The following is a 21,971-nucleotide window of genomic DNA, read 5'->3' as shown; positions in this document are numbered from 1 at the left end:
CTCCTCCATTCTCCCATTGATCATTTTTTGAGGGGGAGGACTACAACTTTAAAACAGGAATAAAACTGGTAGTGATTGAGTTGTAGAGACATGGAGAACATTGGCGCCCCCGTGTGGCTTGTTTGAAGTCAATGACTATAATGGTAAACCCTCATAATAAATAAATAAGTAGGATATGTGAAAATTACTATCATGAGATGATCAGTGTTCAGCAGCAACACACAGCATCCTGTTCACTGAACCTGTATGACAGACCGCAGTGTAAACAGTGTCGGCACACACACACACACGGGGAGGACTGTCCCTTTAAGAAGGATAAAGACGACTCCGCACGAGCCGAGCGCATCGATGCCGCGCTTTACATTTCGTCGGTAATTTACATTGGCGCTACGGGTAAAATCCTACATTATCCTTTCCTATAAGGATTTGTTCGTGTGTGGCGTACATTAAGGTTTTAAACGGCAGCAGCAGAGATGTGACGCTAGTCACTCTGTTGCTGGTTTGCTCTCTGGTGCGTAATTGATGCGGTAAGTCTTATTTCTGACATATGTGAACGATAAATCTGTTTACACGTCGTCTCTTTCACCGAATTTCACAATATTGTGATACGAGCTGTTGTCTTTCCTAAAACAGTGTTTCTACATTTTTGATTTCATCAAAGTATTAAACGATTTCAGTGTATAAAGTTGCTATTGTGTATTACTGTAGTGGCCATCTTTGTATTCTACTTTGAACGGAGGCTGGCGCAGTGTTAGGAAGATAACAGCTATAATAATAGTGCTATCATCCATTATAATGTGATAAAGGCACTTTACAGTGCCCAAATAATAATAACATTAATACGCTCACTTGGCCTGTTATTATAACAGTAAACAACTACTCTACTTGGTTGACTGTACTAATATCACTACAAAACTGCTTAGAGGCTGATATAAAATACAGCATATAACTGAACAACAAACAAAATAAATACAATCTAATACAAGAACATAAAATACATTTAATCTAGAATAAATTGTTTGTTGCAGGGCTTTTCTATTGAATATTATCGCTCCACACTATAAAGGTGTTTTTTCAGGTCACTCACTGAGTGTAAATAGATAGGGATAAGCTCCACTATCTCACCAACGATATGTCTCAATAACAGTGCAGTGTATTGATTTTCTCCTTCAGCCATTTGCCTGAGAGCTACCTACATTAGGTCCATTTGTCTAACGTACGATGTGCCTATCCAAGGAGACGTGTTCTTTCTGTCCATGCATTCATGTAGTGAAAAAATCGTTCAGCAGTGTACCTTTTTTTTCATCCTTGATCATTTTTAGGGGGTGTAGTTGGGTTGTTTGGTTGAAAAATGTCCTCTAAACAGTAATGCACCCTTCTTCAGTTCACACATATTCTCTAATGTCTTTCCACTTTGAGGCTGGTCTAAAAATATCTTTCTAGGCTGCTGTTTCACTCCCACTTTTTACACCAGGGAGGCATTATGAAGAGAGAAAAAAACAACTTTAATTTGCTTCCATTAAAAACTTTCATCTGAATGTAATCCTGTTTGTCCTTTTCATCCTGTCACTTTTCATGAAAAACACTTAATTTAGGGTCTCCTGAGACATTAATACTGGGTGGATGTTACTAATTTGAATTAAAGCATAGCTGAGCGTTTTTTCTATTGCAGAGTGGAGAATCCTGCGCTGCGGCACCACTTTTGGCAGAGTCAGGATCCTCCACACAGCTTTCTTTTCTCAGGGAGGGGGAACGCTGCTGCTTTTGAACTTCCTACCTTTGTTGTTTCAGGACGTCCTGATCACCAGCCAGGCAGTGCCCCCTTCATCTTACCCCGGAGACTGTCACTTACATAAATAATCATGGAAGACAAACGCAAGAAGCGGAGCCCAAAGGTGTCTCTCCCCCAGCCCCCTCCTCCACCCATCAACCCCCGCAAACTCTCCGTCCTGCCTGCAAGCAAAAGTGCCACCTTCTCACTCGGCCTGCCGCAGCCCCCCTCCCCCAAGAACAGAGGCAAGTACAAGAGGTCCATAGGAGCACCTGGGCAGCCCAAAGAGGTGTTTACAGCCGTCGTAGCTCCACCAAAGATCACCAGGTTTGTGTTTTAGTCAAACAGGAAACAGAAAAAACTGATAGTTATAAACTAATGCTGTAAAGAATCTTTGCATCTTTTTCTCTGAAAGGTATTTTTAGTAATATTAGTTAAACAACATGTATAATTGTTATTTTTCCTTTCTTTTTTCTTCAGGCCCCACAAGGAGAAGCCCAGGGCCCCCCAGCCAGCAGGACCCAGTAAAGTAGTCCAGTCTTCCCCCCTGCAGCACTCCTTCCTCACAGACGTCTCAGACGTGAGAGAGATGGAGGGAGGCCTGCTCAACCTCCTCAACGACTTCCACTCAGGCAAACTGCAGGCTTTTGGTAAGACAACCTTGATTAGAGAGGCCACCAAGGGAATATTCTGTTACAGGCTGAGAAGAAAGCCAGTTGAAAAGTGTCTTTGTTACAAGAATCAGGTTGAAATCAAATAGCTGTAGTGCTATTTTTGTACATCTGTTGCCATGGAAATACTTTTGACTTTGCTGCAATCCCCCAGCAACCAAAAGAGACTTTAGAGAAGTTACACCTGTCTGGTTGAATTGCTCTGATCCGTAGGTAAGGTGTGCTCCTTTGAGCAGCTGGAGCATGTGCGTGAGATGCAGGAGAAGCTGGCCCGACTGCACTTCAGCCTCGACAGCCATGTGGAGGAGCTTTCAGAGGATCAGAGGAAGTGTGCCTCCGACCACAACCTAGAGCACCTGCTGTGTAACGTAAGCACAAACCACAGCAGCACAGGGTCTGCCTCATCTGTGCTTTTTTATTTGATGAGAAACAGATGCATCACCTCAGTTTTACCAAGTCATAATTTCTGATTGACTTTTTAACAATTCAAAATGTTTAAATTTCAGCCCTAAATGACATGAAATAATGTGCTTGTCATTGTCTGCAATGATGGATAAACCCCTGAAACAGCATCATGTGACACTAAAACTCTCCACTGAACGTCTCCTATGGCATATTTGGTTTAGTAGTTCCTAAGTGATGAGAGAGGCCGATTTCACTCTTGCTTTTTACAAACCTTAAAGGTCAGTTCACCGATTTTCAACCTCAGTCCTATCATGCTATTATGGGGAGCTAATGCCATTATGATTGAAAAAATTATATTTAGCTCTGTGTGCCTTTGGAGGACACTGTCTGCTTCTCCAAGGGGCCCTGGAAAAGGCCAGGGAGCTACACTTCCTCAATCTATAACGCCCGCCTCCGATGTCATGTCTCATTCAAAATCGTCAGGTTTGAAATGTAGACTGCAGACCTGAAGATTTTTTAAAAGATCCACTGGTATATTCTCGTCGTATTTTGGATTCTGTACCCCTCTGAACCATTGCAGCGATCACCGTCCTTGACTGGAAGATGGTAGTATTTCATTCCAGCGTCTCTGGCTGGGCCGTTCCTTTCAGAGGGAGGAATGGAAAAACGCAATGCATGCTGGGTGTTATAGGAATGTAGAATGGGCAAAACAGCAAGCTGTTTGTACAACTTTCTCCGCAGCTATGGCGCCAATTTCACATGTTATTGCTTCTATCGGTTACAGAGAACAACAGCTTTGACTGACAGTGGCTTTTTCCAGGAGCGAATTTCTCCTTTAAAGCCTGAGGCGAGGGAAATAAGTACTTACACATAACCCAGACCTGATTTCACCATTTTACCAGAGAGACATTCTTTGTAAATCTGTAAGAAAAAAATCGTCTGTTAGGTTTTTGTCTCTGTTATTTGAAAACAAGATCCAATTGCTAAATGAATGTCTGCTGTTCGGATTTCAACAAGTACATCCATCCATCCATTATCTATAGCACTTATCCTGTTCAGGGTCGCGGGGGGCTGACCTTCACTTAAAACAAATATGGAATACAACAAAATTACAGTATTGTACAAACTGTCTGAGATTAATGAAAAGCATTTTTGAGTTTTGAGTTTCCAGTCTGTTTAATTGTTAAATAATATCTAGTACAAACAGCGCTGTGTCAGCCAACAATGCCTTGAAAGTGTTTCTATTGTTAGCATGTTGTGTGGCTCCTAGTTACCCACGCCTGGGGCTGGTATGCTAGCTGTGGGGAAGCTGCAGTGTTATGTGTGAGGGAGGTGAGATAAAGCCTTCGGCTCATTACAGATTCTGCTGCCAGGAATACTTGTGAGCTGCAGCAGAGGTGGGTAATTGTGCCTCGGAGCAGATGGGCTGTCAAGTGAATCTCCTTTGTGTGGAAAAAGAAAGGGAAGTTTGCTTTTGTAAACAATGTAGTCGGATGATAGGAGTTTGATTTAAATATTGACCTGACACACACAGGATGTTATGTAATATGATCACATTTAGTGATTAGTCTCTTGTAAAGCAATATCAATTTCTATTTCTGGCTTGTTCTACCATCCTCTCATCTCTTTTTTCTTTTGTTCCTGCAGCTAGAGGAGCTCAGCACCTCGATGTATCCTTTCCTGATTAAATTAGTTTGTTTGTGTGAATCACTCTGCACCCCGGGCCCAGATGCTGTGCTTAAATGATCTGTTTTCAGTCCTTAATGTGTCCGTGTTCAGACAAAAGCTCCACTTGGCTGAGAACCAGGACATGCCCAAGACATCTGGGCCCTGACAAAGTGAGGTGCAGTGGACGGACGACCACCATCTTCTCCCAACATCTAAGCAGTCCAGCTTGCCATGGCATTAATCCAGCTGCCTTAGTAACAGAATGGAAATATCCACAGAAGGAGGGCCTATTTTTTCCCCCCAATTTGGTCAGTGAAGCCGAGGGAACAATACAGCGACTCAAAAGCAGCAGAGCATTAAATGAACACTCAACCAAAATCATCAACCTCTCATTCCTGGCACAAGTAACGATCGGATGGTTTACTGAACAGCTCTGTTAGAGGAAATATGTTTTCAGCCTGTTCTTGGCTCTGGTTTTTGGTTACATCATTTAACAAGAAATAATTGAATCCATGTGTAAATGTTTGGTTCTCTTTGCGCTGCAGTTTCCATCACAAAAAGCACATGTCATGACAGTTGAACATTTCATTTTATGCCTTGTCTTTTCATCATTTCAGACAGTTTTAGTTTCTCTAAGGAAAAGTAAGAGGTTTGAGCCATACATTAGTAGCAGCATATTAGGCCCGTTGTCGACAACACCACTGTGGTTTGCTCAGATCCTAAATGGGAGGTTTCACTTTTGCTATTACTCTGAAAACGCTCCCTCATTTTTTATATATTTGCATTTAAATGTTAAAAACTGGATCTATTAAAAGCTGGGAGAACCTTTATAATAACAGTGCATTTTAAAGGGACTTTGTGAGGAATCTATTGTACAAAATGTATGTTTGGATAACTATGTTTATATGTTTTGCCAATGTGCAGTAAATCTGCTGTATTTGTTGACACTGATGGGTTAAAATAATTAACCAGGATTGCTTTTAAGGCTTTGTTTTTGCAGCATTAGCAGCATCCCTCCAAGCACAAGCTCATCCTCCCTGCTACTGAAGTGCTGTGAAATCACCTACTGTAACATTGACTTACAGGGAGTCTGTCCGGTCTGTCACAAGACGACGTTCACTGTGTCCCGTTACACTGTGTTGGACAGCACTTTCACAGTGCTGCAGATACATTTCAAAATGGCAGCTAATTTCATATACGTAAGTCTATTTAATTCATGTCAGCGGTGTATCTTGGCCAATATATTGAATCCCTGACAATCAAATTAAGTGATCTCAACCTGAAACATCAGAGCGTGTTAAAGCATCGGTGCATTCAGTTATTGAATATGTAATATACAGTAAGTCTTTTTTACTGCTTGCTCAGCCTACCTCTTTCTAAGGCCTTGGCCTGGAGCGCCTCTAAAGTGACATAAGACATTTGTTATTGTGGTTACTGTGTCAACAATACTTCACAGTAGAGCTGCAACTGACATTTAATTTCATTACTGATTATTCTCTGATTTCTTTTCTTGGATAAATCGATTTAACATCTAATCCAAAAACATCAGAGAATGTTGAAAGAATGTCCGACCAATGATATAAAAAAAGAAATGTTTAATAAAAGGGAATCTGGATATTTTTTCCAACTATTGCCAATTAATGTTCTGTCTATTGGCTTATCGATCGATCGACTCATAGTTGCAGCTCTGCTTCACTGTCAGCTATTTTTTTTAATATATACGTTAGGAGGGGCGACTTAACAGAAGACTGGTTACCATTAGCTTTACATCTGAATTAGGCAGAGTCGAAGCATCAGGAAACTTCTGAAGAATCTCATGTATCTCATCTCTCATATTCAGTTACTGTACCCATTAATAAAAATCAGAAATTTAAAATGCATATAATGTGTATTTCTTGCATACTTAACTGTTCAGACATTAATTCCTTGGTCAATTCATTTCTACCCCATTACCTTCCCACTAAACTATAAATGAGGCACCTGGAAGTTAGTTTTACAGAAATAAAACACTTTATTCATATATCAATCTGTCTTTGCCTTGTTCACAAACAAGTTCAATATAATTTAACAATAGATGAGTTAAAAGGCTACTTGAAGACTGGCACTATACTGAGACACAATCAGACCCGGGCAATCACTGTTTCTCAGGCAACCGCTGGAGTAAAGCTTGACTCCTTTCCCTCTGCGCTGTCCCCATCCAGGAGAACCGATAGGAGCCCCACCTTGATCTAGGCATCAGTGTACATATATATATATATGTATATATATATCCATAACAAAATATACACAAGTTTGATCCCCGTAAATTTTGGTCATGCAAAAAAACATAAAATAAAAATAAGACGGTACCAACTCAGCACATCATTAACTGGACTTTTAAACCGTTACACAATAGATAAATTAAAACTGTACCATCATACAGCATACGATTACAGATTGAGCTAATACTGTGCAAATACACATGTGAGCTGTACAAAAGTATTTTGAACATTTCTTGTTAATCTCAGTTCATAAATCTTCAAAACAACTACAGAAGATAATTTGAAAATATCACATCACATTTCATGAAACAGCAAAAATATACACCTTTCAGGTCCCCGTCTTCGTCCTCGACTTTTTGTGCATTTCACTTTTTACATTCTGCAATAGTGTCTCTGATTTGTCTACAGTACATGTTTAGATAATGAAAAAAAGCAATGACAATCATAGTATGTAGAATTCATTAAGTCTATCATGATAATGAGCTACCTTTTCAAAGTGCAAAGAGAGCAGGTTGAGTGTGTGTAAGACCTGATGTCAGTATGTTACATTGTCCATGCGTCTGTAGCAGAGGAAATCTCACTGAGATAAGAATAAGAGCTCCTACTTTTTAAGGACTTTCTGTTTATTGATATAAAAGTGCAGGCACTATAAGAAATGTAGAACATCTCTGTCTTCAAGTAAGGTCAGTGTAAATGTTCTTCTCTTCCATTTGGATTTGGATGTGTGTGGATCTACCTTTAAGAGAAGGTCCTCAGGACCTCATTTAAACGTTTATGGACATTGGCAGGCTGGGAGGCAGCGCACTCCATCAGACTGGACCCCATCTGGGTGTAAAGGGCTTGGCACAGGTTGGCAGTAGCACCCCTCACGCTGCCGCCCCGGCCATGGATGGTGCCGCTGTGAGTGGAGGTGCCCAGGAGGTGCCACAGCAAGGGCAACACCTTCTGCTCCACCATTTGGGGCTTGCGAGGGTAGAGGTCTGTCACAAGGTCTGGAATAGGGAGACAGAAGAAACAAGGTTTAGTCAGACATTCAAGTGAAGTTGAGAGCAAAGGGTTAGAATTATTAACTGTAAAGAAATATTAAGACAAACACACCTGCAACCTTTTCTATGAGATCCACCTTTGCTTTGCCGTTTAAAAACTGAGCCTTGGTGCAGAATGGCTGAAGAAGAAGTACATTATCTGTCATGGAAACAAAATCACAAAATCAAATAAAGACGTCTTGAATTAGACACTAATTTCACCTCGACCAGAGACACTTGAATGATTGAAATTAGTACCAAGGTTTGAGATAAGTGCATTAATAGCTCCAATAGCAGCAGAGTAGATGGCATTGTTCTTGGAGTTGAGGTGATTGTCCACGATTGCTGGGACCAGGATGTTGACCACTTGGGACAGGTTGTCCTTCAACAAGGGAGTGATTTTCTGTAGGGCCTCGAGTGCATGCAGGTTGACCTTGCTGTTTGACTCCTGTAGCCTGGCCTTGAAGGGATCAAACACCTGGAAAAAGAAAATAGAGACATTTTGTTGATGGTAACTGAGATCAGCGACAAAGCACATTACAAGGAAATATTGATAGGCTTTGGGGAAAAAAAGCTTGCACCAACCGGGAAAATACTATTGATGACCATGTTGGGGTTGTGTTGGCAGTCAGCCACAAGCTGGTCGATCCCCTTGATCCTCTCTCTGAAGTCCTTTGAACCCAGCAGACCTGAGATCTGCTTGATGTATTCACTCTTGTCTGCAATACTCTGTGTCTGAGATCTGCAGCTGTAATGGCTGTTTGACTCCCTATAGATGATGCAAACAACAGGAAATGTATCACCTTTATAAACCTGTGAGTACAGTGTGAATTGTGTACTTTCAGTGTGTAATATTCTTACACACAGTATCTATTATTAGTTTGTTTAAAGGCGGACACAGGTTGATTTTCACACCCACCTGTTAGCGAGTGGCTCTCTGGTGAGAGATGAGGCTCTGACTGTACCACTGCCTGGGAGGGAGCGTCTCCCTCTGGCTGACTGGGTGTCTTGGGGCATCTCACCAACACCCTTAAGAAGAAATAATCTCCATGTAAGATAACAGTCTGACCTTTTAGAAAAACAAAAATACATATTTTCAACACACATAGAAAAGACAGCACCTTTGTTTTGAGAGTGAAGACGGTGTCTCTGACAGTCGGCAGGTCTTTGGTCGGGATATATTTCTCCAGGATCTTGTCAAAGTCAGGATGGGAAGAAAGGGACAGCAGCATACGACGGCCAAAGTACCTGTGGAGTAAGTAAAGAAGTGAGAACTCATTCACCAAAGTGCTGCTATATTCAGTCCTGCTGCCATATTTCCCAGTGTGGGAGTCAAATTGTTGTCTATGAAGGTTCTCAGTCATGCAGGTCATGGTATTTCTAAGCCAAAAGAGCCAAACAGTTGCTTTAATAATTTATTAAATATTTGGATTTCTTTATTAACATTAATTTTGCTATGGAACATGTGTTTATTTATCAGTTATGATTTAAGTGACAATTAACAAATGCTGGCTGGTTTGAGTGGGAGGACGGTGCATATTAACACCCCCTCCCCCTTATTTAACAGGTGACTGCAGCGTCTGTGATTGATCAGGTGAGCCATTTGGGCTTTACAGTTTAAGACTGCTGCTAGAGCACCAAAAGCTTATTGTTTGAATAGTATTGAATGAAGCTTGTTCGCACGGTGACACACTGGCCTTGTCCTCCGCTCCGTTCAATCCTTTTGTTTCTTTTGTGGATTTTGGAAAATAAACAACCAAAAGTGAAAAAGAAAAGTTGTGGCTCATTGGTTGCTTCGGCATGTAAAACACAAATGCATATCCTGTAGAACCCCCAGGAAAGAAGAAAGGATTGCTCTTTTAAACATGAATACTGTATTGTACTGCATTTCATTGATAAATGTTTCCAACTTTTTTTTCCAACTATTGTATTCCTGTTTGCATACATAGGACAACAACATATTACAAGCATGTGAAAAATAGCCTCTCCAATAGAGTCAACAAAAATGGAACACTGTTAGTTTGGATTGCATTATTCTATTTCAGGTCACAGTGGATTTCATGGTGGCAGCGAACAATATCAAGCACTGGCTTTAAAATGTTCTTTTATGGTCGACTAAAATGTTCCAAAAAACAACAAAACATTTTTAAAGCACCTATTCTGATAAATAACATTTGTTCTAATTGCAGTTAAACAACCTAAAATTTTACACACACTATGAGGAAGCATCCTGTATCAGCCAGCTGGTAGTGCTGCTCTAACTAATAATACATGCAGCTACAACAGTAAAGTGTCTCTACATACCTGGCTTCCTGTGAGGAGTCTTGTGCTAGTTTGGTGACTGCAGGTAAGATTCTGTCAGTGAAATCTTTACCTCCAGACAGAAGACGGACAGCACCAACCTTCTCTACCAGATTAGCGAGATGCTGAGCTGTGCATTTTCTCACCCCTGCGTTGAGGTGACTACAGGAAAACAGATCAGCAAGCATGTGAAGAATAGTGAGAAAAAATACAACTGTGAGTGTAGTGAATCAGCACGTAGAAACACATACTGACCTGAGTCCCCCAGAGAGTAAAGCGTTGATGCTACGAGTGGGTGTGCAGTGCTGAACCATGCAGTCCAGAGCTGCATCCACATCCTGCCTTATGAAGGCGTTCGTCTCCCCAGCCTTCTGCAGCAACGCTTTAACTGTCCCCTCCAGCTCCTGGTCCATTGCCTTCTGCAGGTGGGTGTACAGGTCACCCAGCGTACACACTGCGACCCTGGAAACACCTGACCGCAGGTTCTTCACCTGAAAAAGATGGATGTTATTACTACCTGTGTGGAAAACACGATCACTCCAGCATTAAACCACAGAAAACACAGACATACTGTATATCTCATGAAAACACTGAGCATTCAGCAGTCAAGGCTATAGGGATTAAACCAGCAAAATGAGTAGTCAAAATGATGTGGGAGTTTGGTACAACAAGTTAGTACTACCTCTTGAATAAGACACAGGCAGACATCGTGAAGCCTTCCCTGGAGTGTGTCTAAGTGGTAGTGAGCCAGACTGCGTAGAAACGTCAGACCCTCAATCTTCTTCTCCCTGAAGTAAAAAACCAAAAACAAAGTTGATAGCTTTTTCTTGTAGACCTCCTTGACCAAATGATTGCTCTGTCTGTTTCTTTACAAAAGGTTGTTACCCCACAAAATGTGAAGATTCATGTACTTTTTAAACTAACAATACCTGTAAATGCAATTTCAAGTTATCATTACTATTCTCCTCTGAAGCAGTGCAGCATTGATACTGTAACATGCAGGTCTGTCTCACCAGTCATCGGAGCTCAGCAGGTTGAAGCTCTGTGTCAGCGCCAGGTCGGGCTTGGAGAACGGACACAGCTCCTGAGGCTCTGAGAGATTTTTCTTTTGGCCCGCAGCGCCTGGCGACAGCTCATCTAAACAGCCCGACAGGCACAGAAGAACACACAGATTCAGTCTCATGTTACATCTCTATCAGTGGGAAAACAAGCAGTGTGTGTGGGTGGCGGTGCATTAACAGTAGGTTGTCAAAACAAAGCATTGTGGCACATTCCCCGAAGCAAACATCTTATTCACCCATGCTCTGACACTCTAATTATTGTGCAACATTTTCCATAAACAAAGACCTGAAAAAGCACAGGTTCATCTATATATAATACAGTTGAATACAGATAAATTGTAAACAACTAAGTGATGTTACATAGCAACATAATTAAGATACACAGTAACAGTTTTAGTTGTTTAATTAAACAAAGGACTAACTCTTAAGCCTGACTTTTTGTGCAGCAGGTAGATGTCTTTAGATCTACCAACCTGAGCTGTGAGACAGCGATGGTCGAGTCCTGCTGAGGCTGGGGGCCCTCCTAACACGTGATAGGTTTTTGGGGTTGGGGGGAACAGTGGGGGGGCTCGGCTGGTGGGGCGGAGTGAAGCATTTGGTGGGACTTTGGGGTCCTGGTGGGCTGAGAGGACTGGTGGGGCTGATAGGGGACTCGTCGGAGAGCAGGTCTGCTTTGGTGGTGGGCAGTGTGCTGCCGTTCAGATGCAGATCTGCAAACATAAGATGCTGCATATATGGATGACTGAAATAAAATACAGAACAGCAAGATCCAATCCAGACTTGCAATAAGAAAGTGATCAAAATTAAATGTTTTAGGTGCCAGGTTTCCATCTTTTTCTTGCCTTTGATGATCAATGCTCTGTTCTCCTCTGTGGGTGAGTCAGAGAGCATCTGTCTGACTCGATGGCGGATCTTCTCTCGTGTCTGGTCCCCTTGAACAAACTGCCCCTCTGGCTGGTCCAGACCCTGCAGCCGCATCTTATCTCGGGGAAACCTTGTATTCTTCACCCTCTGCTGACCGTGCATAGGTAGAAAAAACACCATGTGGGAATTTAGTAACTGAAAACGTACACTACCAGTCAAAGGTTTGGACACACTATCCCGTTCACTTGTATGAGAAAATGTGTCCAAACTTTTGACTGGTAGTGTAGTATGCTAACTTCCTATGATTTACTACTGGACTAAGTGTGACTAACCTTAACCTCATCTGAACGTGGGCTGTCATCACTGTCTAGGTGAAGATGGCTGTAGATTCCTGCTGAGGGATCAGTGGGGAGTTTGGCCATAGAATCACCCTGCTCGAGTGACAAGGCAGCTCCCGGACGGCTGGAGGACACTGTAGTGCCAAACATGCCTAAGAGACATGAAGAGGTTGTTTGCTTAGAACTTGAATGTATTAATGAAGAGCTGGACACCAAGCCTACTTAAACCCAGGATTTTGTAACAGTGGACAGTTGGACTGTCTGTGTTTTTATTTGGCAAGAGGATTATGGGAAAATAATTCCCACTGCAATATTGGCTGTGCTTCTTAGTTAATCCATTCAGTCTGTTGTAAAATAGCACTTAGCTAGAATGCTTTGGCAATTTTGAACAATACAACAGTGATTTGTGGCCAGAAATTCTGAGAGACCGACCTCTTCCAATGACTCCTTCAGGCATATCTGTGGCAGGTGAGTTTCTGCTGCTGTGGTTTTGAGATCCTACAAATCAGAGCAAAGAAACACTGATGGCTTTAATTATAAATGAACACAAAATATTACTGCTAGGTAAATCTAGGAAAAAGATCTACTTGTCATCACGCTGACTGACCTTTGGCAGGCTTCAAAGTTCTGATTGAATCACGGATGGCTGGTTTTACCAACGGAGGGGACGGTCCTGTCGGCTCTTCCCCGGTTTTGAAAGCTCCGTTGGAGTAAGCGACTTTCTGCCCAACAACACCCACCTCAGACGACAGTTCATTTCTTTGAGAGAATCCTTTAAAAGAACAAAACAATGTAAATTAAAAAAAAACTAAATGTCAAAAACAAATCTGGCTCCAATATTTAATCTCCTTTTTACCTTGAAGGCAGCTGAAGTCAGTGGACGCGGAAGACCTCAGTTTTGCAGAAGGCACTCTTGCAATCCGAGGTTTCATTCCTGAAGAGTTTCTGGGGCTGCTAATAGATGAGACAGAAGTGAGAAGCTATGTGGGAACAGCTTGTCAACAGGTCTGTGACAACATGTACTCAATTAACTTGAGCATTGTGTAAATGTCACCACAAAGTAAATATGACCTAACTCAGGTAATGAACTCATGTAGTAATGCATTATTTGACACCATGGTATACTGTATATTTATGTTTGTGTTTAAACATGCTTTATATTGTTTGTTTTTTAGTGCTACAGATATATCCAAATCCAATCAGATGATCTAGTCTACAGGAAGACCCTATGGTGTAAGCATAAATGTTTTATCACAATGTCAGGCTATTATGTCTGTAAAAGTCTACTCAAAGAAAGATCTCATGTGCAGTGGCGGAGGAAACATGCAGCATAAGAGGGATCCTTTACCTGCTCTTGATGCCATTGAAGCTGGAGTTGGCGACTGAGCTCAGACTGGACAGACCGCTTTCACCGCTGTCTTTCTCCGAAAACATCGGAGAGGTTTGCGATGGAGAGTCCAGACCCAGATCCAGCCTCACAGCGGAGTCAGGGCTGTCTGGATCTGGATCTGAACTGCTAAGGCTCACTTTGGCCCTCTTCTTGGCAGCACTGTTGCGCAATGAACGCAGGGAGTTCAACATCTGTGAGGAGGAAATTTGCACGCATGAGCACAGAGAGAAGTGTTTCTTTAACGTCTCTCAAGTTGCTGAGAGTAAAGTTTGCTAACCTCCTGCATGTCCAGAGGATCATCCTCTTGAGCATCTTGCGTTGGAATGCTGCTATCATGGTCAAGATGATGTTGATCCCGTTCTAGCTGCCTCTGAGGGCTTCCAGGATCAATCGACCTCTGGCCATTATAGGACTGGACCTGCTCTGCTGTAGGGACAACTGGCGAAATAGACAGGTTTGCCCTTGGGCTGCTCAGAGCCCGGCGGAACGATGAAGTTGAAGAAGAACTAACGAGGGAGGCACGGAGAGGCCAGGGAGAGCATCTGCTAGAGAGATGGTCTCCTAAAAGAAGTAGGACAGGGAGGATAAAAAAAACACATGACTCAAAGAGGTCACTACGTTTTTACATTCAGCCGACAACTTAGGAATTCTAAATATATCACCTTTTGCTGCACTTGTTGTGTCTCTCCAGGGGCTTGTGTCCTGCTGGTGTGGGCTGTTCTCTCTCTTGTTGGGCCAGGTGTTGGACATAGAGAGGGAAGAGTCTGCACAACGGCGGGACAGAGTTGGAGTAAGCATGCCTCCTGGGAGAGTAGCCAGCGGGTATGAGGGAAGGAGGAAGGAGCTGGATGTGGTGGGGTTTGAGGGGAGGGAAAATGTGCGCTCGACACTTGGGTTCCTTGAGAGCATGCGTCCTTTGGGTGCCGCTGTGAGAAAGGGAATTAACACGTCAGAAACCATGAAAAACTGGTGATGTGATGTTGAAAAATGTTAAATGTCTTTATTTCCTGTTTTCTTCTTGCTTATTTGTATGTAAAAAATCAGAGAAGAAGAGATGGGCATGTTTTAAAAACAAGCCTACATTTGGGGTAGTGATTTCTTACCAACATCTGGGTCAGAGAAGTTGGTGGTTTTAAAGATGTCAGGGTCGAGGTTCAGGCTTCCACTCCTTCTGAGACGGGCAGGGGACGCCCTCCTTCTGGAGGATTGTGGCTTCGGAGTCTCTGCAGAACCTCGACGGAAAATATTCACACTATAAACCGGGCAGGGTTGGACATAACTCGCATAACTCACATAACCAACATGACAGATACAATCCCCCCTAAAAAGTGTTGATTTAAAAAGAGTACAAAAGCAGTGCAAAATAACTGACTTCAGTAGTTACCATATTCTGTCTACTTAAATTTAATAATAATAGTTACCCTAAAATTTTATATTTCCTTTTTCAATAATTTCACAACAGGCTTTTTGACTGTTGCAGTTTTATTAGTAATTCTCCGATGACCATTATCACTTACAGCCCATTTACTTTTATTGCTTTTATTTACTGTTACATTTAAGCTATTTATTTTATTCCTACTTCTTGTTGTTTTACCACAGACAGTTTTGAGTGTAAAAGTAACAAATAATGAGGTGTAAAAAGTAGAGAAGAGAAGCAAGACTCGGATGTGAACCCAGTCTGAAGTTCAGGGTGTTACTGTTACTGCTGTGTTGTTGCTCAGCAACAAACATTTGACGTCAAAAATGAAAGGCTACATTTTCAATCCCTTTTTTTTAACATAATGACTAACAAAAATGAAAGTCTCAATAGTAGAATATTCCAAAATATATGTTTTTACAATATAAACTTCTTGTATTTACTTTGTGCTATCAAAGAGAAGAATTTAGCATGTTTGAATAAAGCATCTGATGGTCAGCTCTGCTTTTTTCCTGCATCCTCTCAAACCTTATTTAAAACCAATTTAATACAAATATTAGTGCCTAACTGAACAAATGCTCAAGTGTAACAAAAGTGACAAATGTTCCTGAACTTTTACTGTTACATGGAGGGGCGAACACACAGCTGCTGCCATTAAAACTGGACATGTACCTAATAATGTACAAGAGTGGGAGAACATGGCAAAGCTTACAAATGATTTTTTATATAGTATGAAAAAGGGACATTCAACTTTTGTAAGAACAACTCCTTCACAATCATGATTTATGGATTACCATGAGCATGTGTACAGTCCACAATAGCAGCCAAAATCAGACAGTCAGTGTGGTCAAAGGGATAAAATCCAGTGCAAAAATTCACAGATTATATGTTGAAAAAATAAGATTTTGGAAAGAATTAGTAAGAAGGGAACAATGTCTTTCCTCTAATAAAAATTAAGCTTGTGCTCCCCACGGGGTTAAGTCAGCTGTTGCCAGGGCATTTTTAACTTGACCGGCTACAATCCTGCGACCCCTCACCTCATTTAAAGCAGCAGAAACAGCACACATTTGCTCGGCTTGAATTTCCTTTGCAGTCAACTAATTGCAGGAGCCTAGTACAGATGTAATTTTGTATGGCCTACATTTCCCAACATTTTCTTACCTGTGCTCTCCCTGTTAGCCTGCCTAACAGCAACATGCTCTGGTACTGTTAACTGAGAGAACATTGGTGAAGTTTTTTCCATGGAGAGCACACAAAGTGTCTGACAATGTGAAGATGAGAATGTGAGGTTTGACGACTATCATCAGTTAGGTCTCACTGTGTCCCTAACAAACCAGCAGGCTAGAGTTTATAAAACATAACAGTTGGTGTGTGATATCGTGTAATGGTCTGCTGTGAGGCTGGTATAACACTTTTCTGCCTTTCAACCATGCTCCTCCCCTTTGATGACATGTGGCACAGTGACTCCACTGACTCCACAAGCTAATCCAATTAAATCCGCTCTAATTTCCGCCCAGCTGAAGTTGACCAATACAACCACAACTGTATCTGCCACCTCTTATGGAACAAATGTGTCATATATTGAGAGATGGGAGTACTGGTCTGGCACTTACTGAAACTGGGTACGTAGATCTCTGGGCTCAGCTTCCTGGACAGGGGAGGGAAATCCTCACTGGCCACCTATTAGTAGAAAGAGAATTATTTCCTTAAATAGAAACAATAGAGTATGAAGTTCAAATGTCTAACGTAAACAACAGGATTGTGTGTGTAATTCCATCCGCATGACTACACAAAGGGATGTAGCAGATACTTGGCCAGCTCCGACAAGGGACACTGGCATTCGGACCTTTTGCTACTGTAAACAGACTTCACAGATTACACACAACGTCTAATGTTCTCATGAAAGTTTAACTGCCAAACCGCAACCTGTGAAATCTTGGTCTACAATAAAGAAATCAATTAAAGAGAGAGTTATGACAAAATTCTGCACCCAACTGAACCTTTAAAACAGAGAGAGAGAGCGAGTGCCTGAGGTTAGACCCACCGCCTCCAATCAGATCCACAATCATCGTGGTGCACTTGTCGGATTGCAATCAACACTAGAGCTGTAAATAAGCCATGTTTCACGACTAACCCCGTGATATTACCAATTATGTTTCTCATCCCCTTCACTTAGTGTGCTGTGTGCTAATGGGGTTGCTGAGAAACAGACACTGCTGTAAACAGAAGGCTTTTCAAATGGAGGCATTAGCTGGATCATAGTTTTAAAAACAGAATATGGTAATGAAAAAAGCCCTTTATCTGAACCAATGGACATATTAGAATAGAGCTGATGATATGCTAATTATTCCTCAGCTCCTTTAGTTTGTCATATAATTAAATATGTAGTTTGTATTCCATATTAGATCCTGTTACGTCACAATTTGGCCGGCTGATATTGAATGTCACAAGGATTACTGTTAAGTCAATTGACGCTCATCTGTGCAGCGGAGGTGTCGCTGAGCAGGGGATATCAGTCACTTATTTCTTCCAGTAATATTGCCACTAATCTTTGAGTGTTCGTCACTCTGTTTGTAATTAAATTAGAGCAACATTCAGTAATACAAGAAAGGCTACTGTTACCCTGTGGAAAGGTACAGATTGATTTCTTCAAAGCACTAAAACAGGGGTGGAGGGGGGTGGCTCTTATCAAACATACAAGCTTTCTAGACAATATGTTCCTTAGGAGGAATGTGTCTAAGGATGCACTGATAACAACCACACACAAGCTGAGGTTCATTAAAGAGGATATTGCAGAATACAGCACCATGGGAAACAGAACTACATATATGAAAGGAAAGTGCCACATCTAAGCTTTTTTTTAGTCTTTTTGGACTGGACTTTTGGGAGCTTTTTAAAACAACAAGTGTAAAATTCTGATGTAAACACAGATTTTTCATTCTACTGTAAACTAAGCAAGACTACAGGGAGGCAGATAAAGCAAGCACACAGAAATAGCCACTCCTTTATGCTCTTTCCAAGGACTGCACTTGCTCACTTGTTGGGAGCAAATCAGCATAACTGCCTGGCCACTGAGATGCTCTGTAATTTCAAAGTCAATATGAAAAGCACTCTGGGGCTTCTAAAACCTCAGTACGTGCAGTCAACAAATGGTGGATTAGGCTCTCAATGTTTTTGATTTCAAAGAGTATTTTTAGAAAAAAAGGGGGAGGGGGCACTGCTTGATGAGTCAATAGCTGCTTCATTAATGTCAATCAATGACAACTCAAAGGGCAACATTTCCATCTATTATCAGGGTGAACGACGCTACAGTTGATAGAATATTCCTCTGGATTGTGTTTCTTATTTTGACAGAGAAACATACAAAGTCAGTAAAAAAACACATGCTAAATCTGGATATGTTCCCAGATGGCTTAATTATCACTACAGGTAAGTGAGAGTATGGCAAGCCGACAGTGATGATGGACCCCACCTGCTCAGAGATCTTTCCGTTAGGGCTGCTGCACTGCTGGTCATTCTCTGTGGATGAGAAGCTTGACATCTCCCAGGGTAGTTTGTTCTTCCCTTTACCCGCGCTTACGATCCTCCTTTGAAGAGGAAGGTCATCAGTGAGTGAACCTAAGCTGCCATAGCTGTAAAAACGGTCGCAGTCAGGTTCAGTCCTGTGGCTCCTCGCACTGCTTATCCGCCCTCCATTCATTACCCAGTCCAAGTCGGCTGCAGAGCCATTCTGCAGAGAGTACCGCTGTCCTGGTTTGGGCATCACCAAGCCGTACTCCACTAGACCCTCCGAGGAGAGTTTTGGAAGGACGTGCCTTGCTCGTCTTGCTTGTACAGCTGCCATAAGACCCTCTGCATCCTCATTGAGTTCCACCATGTCCACCGCTTTCATTAAAGGCTGTCTTTTCCCCGTTTCAAGGCAATAGTCAAAAACAGCAAACAGCTCCAGGGCAGCATGGCGGACCTTCCTTTTGCTGTCTGCCAGGTATGGCGCAACCTCAAGACAAAGCTTGGGGATGTTGAAATCTTTCCTAGGATGAGTGAGCAGAGCTGCCATAATGATGTTGAGAACATCTTCACGGACCCTTGAATTCTTGTGTTTCAAGTTGCCAATTACAAGATCCAATATTTGTTGTGGTGCAACATTTTTCATCAGCTGTCGAAACACATTCATATATTCATTTCTAGTGACGGTGCGAGTGTCCCCGAGGGCCTTAAGAGCCACTAAGACTATCTGTTTGAAAAATTTGTCAACACCTCTGTCTAGCTTCTGAATTAGTAAGTTTAAAACTTGTAAGGTGCCATAAAATACTTTAAAATTACTGTCATCCAGAAGTCGTGGTAGGAAATTGATTAACTCATCAACACTGCCAGAAGGGACTGATTTTATGTCCACCTCTGACAGGATGTGTTTGAGCTCTTCCACTCCATTTGTGCGGTTTTGATAATTCTTCAGGTCCAGAAGTTGCTGGTGTAACTCCTGGGAGATCAATCCAGGTATCATTGTTGATTGTATTATGGATGTGGTCAAATTTGAGAATCCAAATAGGCAACCACGATCCTGTGAGGATAATAATATTCCTCCTCCTTACTTCGTGCTTTCATCCTGAGTGGTCGGTGATGGAAACCACTCTGCTGTTTGTTAAGCTGTGAATGCAAAACAGAAAATGAACAGGATTAGACACAGAACTGAATTAATTCCTTTTTTAGAGAGAAATGTAGGCTTTGGGGAGCAAAAGTCTTGGTAATAATGTATATAAACATGTTACAACACAGCAACATGACTGCAACGTTACATTTTTAATGATCTTATTGTTCCTCAGCATTATTATCAATCACCATGAACCAGGTTAGGTGGGACAGAGCGAATGAAGACAACCACTTGTGGCTGTCGGGCTCGGTGACGTTACACATCCTCATTACGGTTGAGATAACGTTAACGTTACAGCTGTTCGTTGCGTTCTTGCGATATTGCAACATTAGTTACAAGTAATTCGGTCGATTGCATCCTTTGCAAAAAAATACAAAAAAGCCTCCAGTCCAGTTTACAATCGGTCTATGACTACACATTAACGTTAAGCAGCCTAATGAGCATTAGTAAGCTGCATGGAACCTCATAGTTAAAACGGTGCTAAGCTAACTCGCTACTCCGCTACATGTATTAGTGGTTAGTACTGGGAGACTAGGCTAGCAAAGTTGGAAAAACAGCAAGAAAACAGACCTCGCATAGCTCCTGGTCCTCTTCGGTGACGCTTGACGAGACTATGTAACGTTACGTCGTCCAAATTTCCATGTCATGCTGCGGCAGCTACAGTTCTCTAAGTGCAGACATTTTTCCTGCTTGTTTTAGCTGGAGTCTGGAGTGTTGAATGTTTGGAAGCTATAGAGGTATTCACATAGAGAGGAGCCCCCCACACACACGCACACACCGAGGCAGCAAAATGGCGAATACATGTCGCAAACGGAGCGCTTCCATGGTGACGCGTTCCAGGCTCCTCCAAGCGGTAACATCACTACAGAGCTGCAGACTGTGATGAAAGGTGATTCAAACAGTCGAAGAATTAAAATACAGGCCTCACGGTTTCGAAATTACTTTGAAAAATATAGCATTATTATGCTAAAAAGCTAATTATTTGTAAAGGAACAATTAAATTGCTAGTTTACAATTTAGCACTGTAGTTAAGCAAGCACACCTTTGAACAGGGGCGTTTCCAGGGGGGTTACCTGGGGTGGCATGCCCTCCCCCTGAAATCTGATTAGCCACCCCGACGCCACCCCAAGAACTATGATTGGCTATCCTTTCGGTCAAAGGCGGGACTTGGGTTTGTTATAACAGTTATTTTTCTTTTACTGTGACTTTAAGAGATCCATCTTTTTGAGTCCTTAAATTTATTTAGTGCCAAAGATGTATATGCTGCCATGCTTCTGTGTTATTATTTTGGATTAAAAAAAACTTTACACAGGATTGTAACAACTGTATGATATCTTAATGTTATCAGTTAGTAAATACGATTAGTGGAAAAAAAGGTAAATTAAAGTGGACACTTCTTAAAGTCCAAAGCTAAATATACAAATATTTACAAAATATTTTAGTCATAATATTTCACAGGCAAATATTGTGTTTTGAGTTTTCTGATTTTTTATAATTACTTGTAAATTTGAAAATAAAGTTTTTAAACAAAAATCCCACTGTGAGCTAAGACATATGTCGCATTGTTATGGACTAAACTAAACAACAATACCATTTGGTCAAAATTAGCCTCACCTGGACCAGCTCTAAAATGCTGGATACAAATTAATAAACCATTAACAATTTGATGCCATGTATGATGCTGATGTTGCACAATAACTATTTACACACTATTACCACCTACCAGAGTTATTATAGTTTTGAAATTCTCATTAGTTTTTATTTCTATTTATTCTTTCATTTTGGTTTTTGATTTCAGTTTAGTTTTAGTTTTATGAGTGCATAGGCAGATTTATTGTTATTTCGAGAAATTTACTAGTTTTAGTTTAGTTTTTATTTAGATTTCGTGTTAGTTTTAGTTTTTCAGATAATGAGGAAAGCCTTAATTCAAAGAAGCTGAAAAGGGTAGGATGAAAGAATGCAAATATGATTTTCATTAGGTCTTTTTATTAGGCCAATGTCTCAAAAAGTCAAACAGAGCAGGACAAAGTGGTATGGCAACCACAGTGTGAATTGAAATTGTGTGTGTGGGGGGGGGTTCAGTTAACAAAATCATTTTTTAACAGTTAGTTTTAGTTTTAGTCTTATTTTTCATTAACTAAAATAACC

The 21,971-nt window shown here is 41.4% G+C and overlaps 2 protein-coding genes across 4 annotated transcripts; one reads left to right on the top strand and one right to left on the bottom strand.

Annotated features, from left to right (window-relative positions):
• Positions 1-344: 344 nt before the first annotated feature.
• ccdc28b (coiled-coil domain containing 28B) lies at positions 345-6,529 on the top strand. The gene is made up of 6 exons (XM_069661717.1): positions 345-527; positions 1,792-2,098; positions 2,252-2,421; positions 2,656-2,810; positions 4,495-4,517; positions 4,627-6,529. Exons 2-6 carry the CDS (start codon positions 1,863-1,865, stop codon positions 4,679-4,681), a joined length of 639 nt encoding a protein of 212 aa, XP_069517818.1. The 5' UTR covers positions 345-527; positions 1,792-1,862; the 3' UTR covers positions 4,682-6,529.
• Positions 6,454-20,581, bottom strand: LOC138591197 (TOG array regulator of axonemal microtubules protein 1). 3 transcript variants are annotated; one of them, XM_069661714.1, is made up of 23 exons: positions 20,394-20,581; positions 18,645-19,819; positions 16,786-16,852; positions 14,859-14,987; positions 14,418-14,681; positions 14,033-14,316; positions 13,714-13,946; positions 13,222-13,319; positions 12,973-13,137; positions 12,798-12,863; positions 12,360-12,517; positions 12,006-12,177; positions 11,637-11,873; positions 11,116-11,239; positions 10,785-10,890; positions 10,358-10,593; positions 10,106-10,264; positions 8,923-9,049; positions 8,721-8,830; positions 8,387-8,570; positions 8,060-8,279; positions 7,875-7,961; positions 6,454-7,768 (listed from the first exon to the last, which is right to left on the bottom strand). In XM_069661714.1, exons 2-23 carry the CDS (start codon positions 19,674-19,676, stop codon positions 7,515-7,517), a joined length of 4,512 nt encoding a protein of 1,503 aa, XP_069517815.1. In that variant the 5' UTR covers positions 19,677-19,819; positions 20,394-20,581; the 3' UTR covers positions 6,454-7,514. The 3 variants fall into 3 exon arrangements, with proteins under 3 accessions (XP_069517815.1, XP_069517816.1, XP_069517817.1); XM_069661715.1 differs by having other exon boundaries at positions 12,006-12,174; XM_069661716.1 differs by having other exon boundaries at positions 13,222-13,316.
• Between the last annotated feature and the right edge of the window lie 1,390 nt (positions 20,582-21,971).

Source organism: Semicossyphus pulcher, unplaced genomic scaffold (assembly GCF_022749685.1).
Source record: "Semicossyphus pulcher isolate SPU_LCO1_2020_fin unplaced genomic scaffold, fSemPul1.0.p SCAF_14, whole genome shotgun sequence".
NCBI classification, from domain to species: domain Eukaryota; kingdom Metazoa; phylum Chordata; class Actinopteri; order Labriformes; family Labridae; genus Semicossyphus; species Semicossyphus pulcher.
This window is presented reverse-complemented; position numbering and strand designations above follow the sequence as displayed.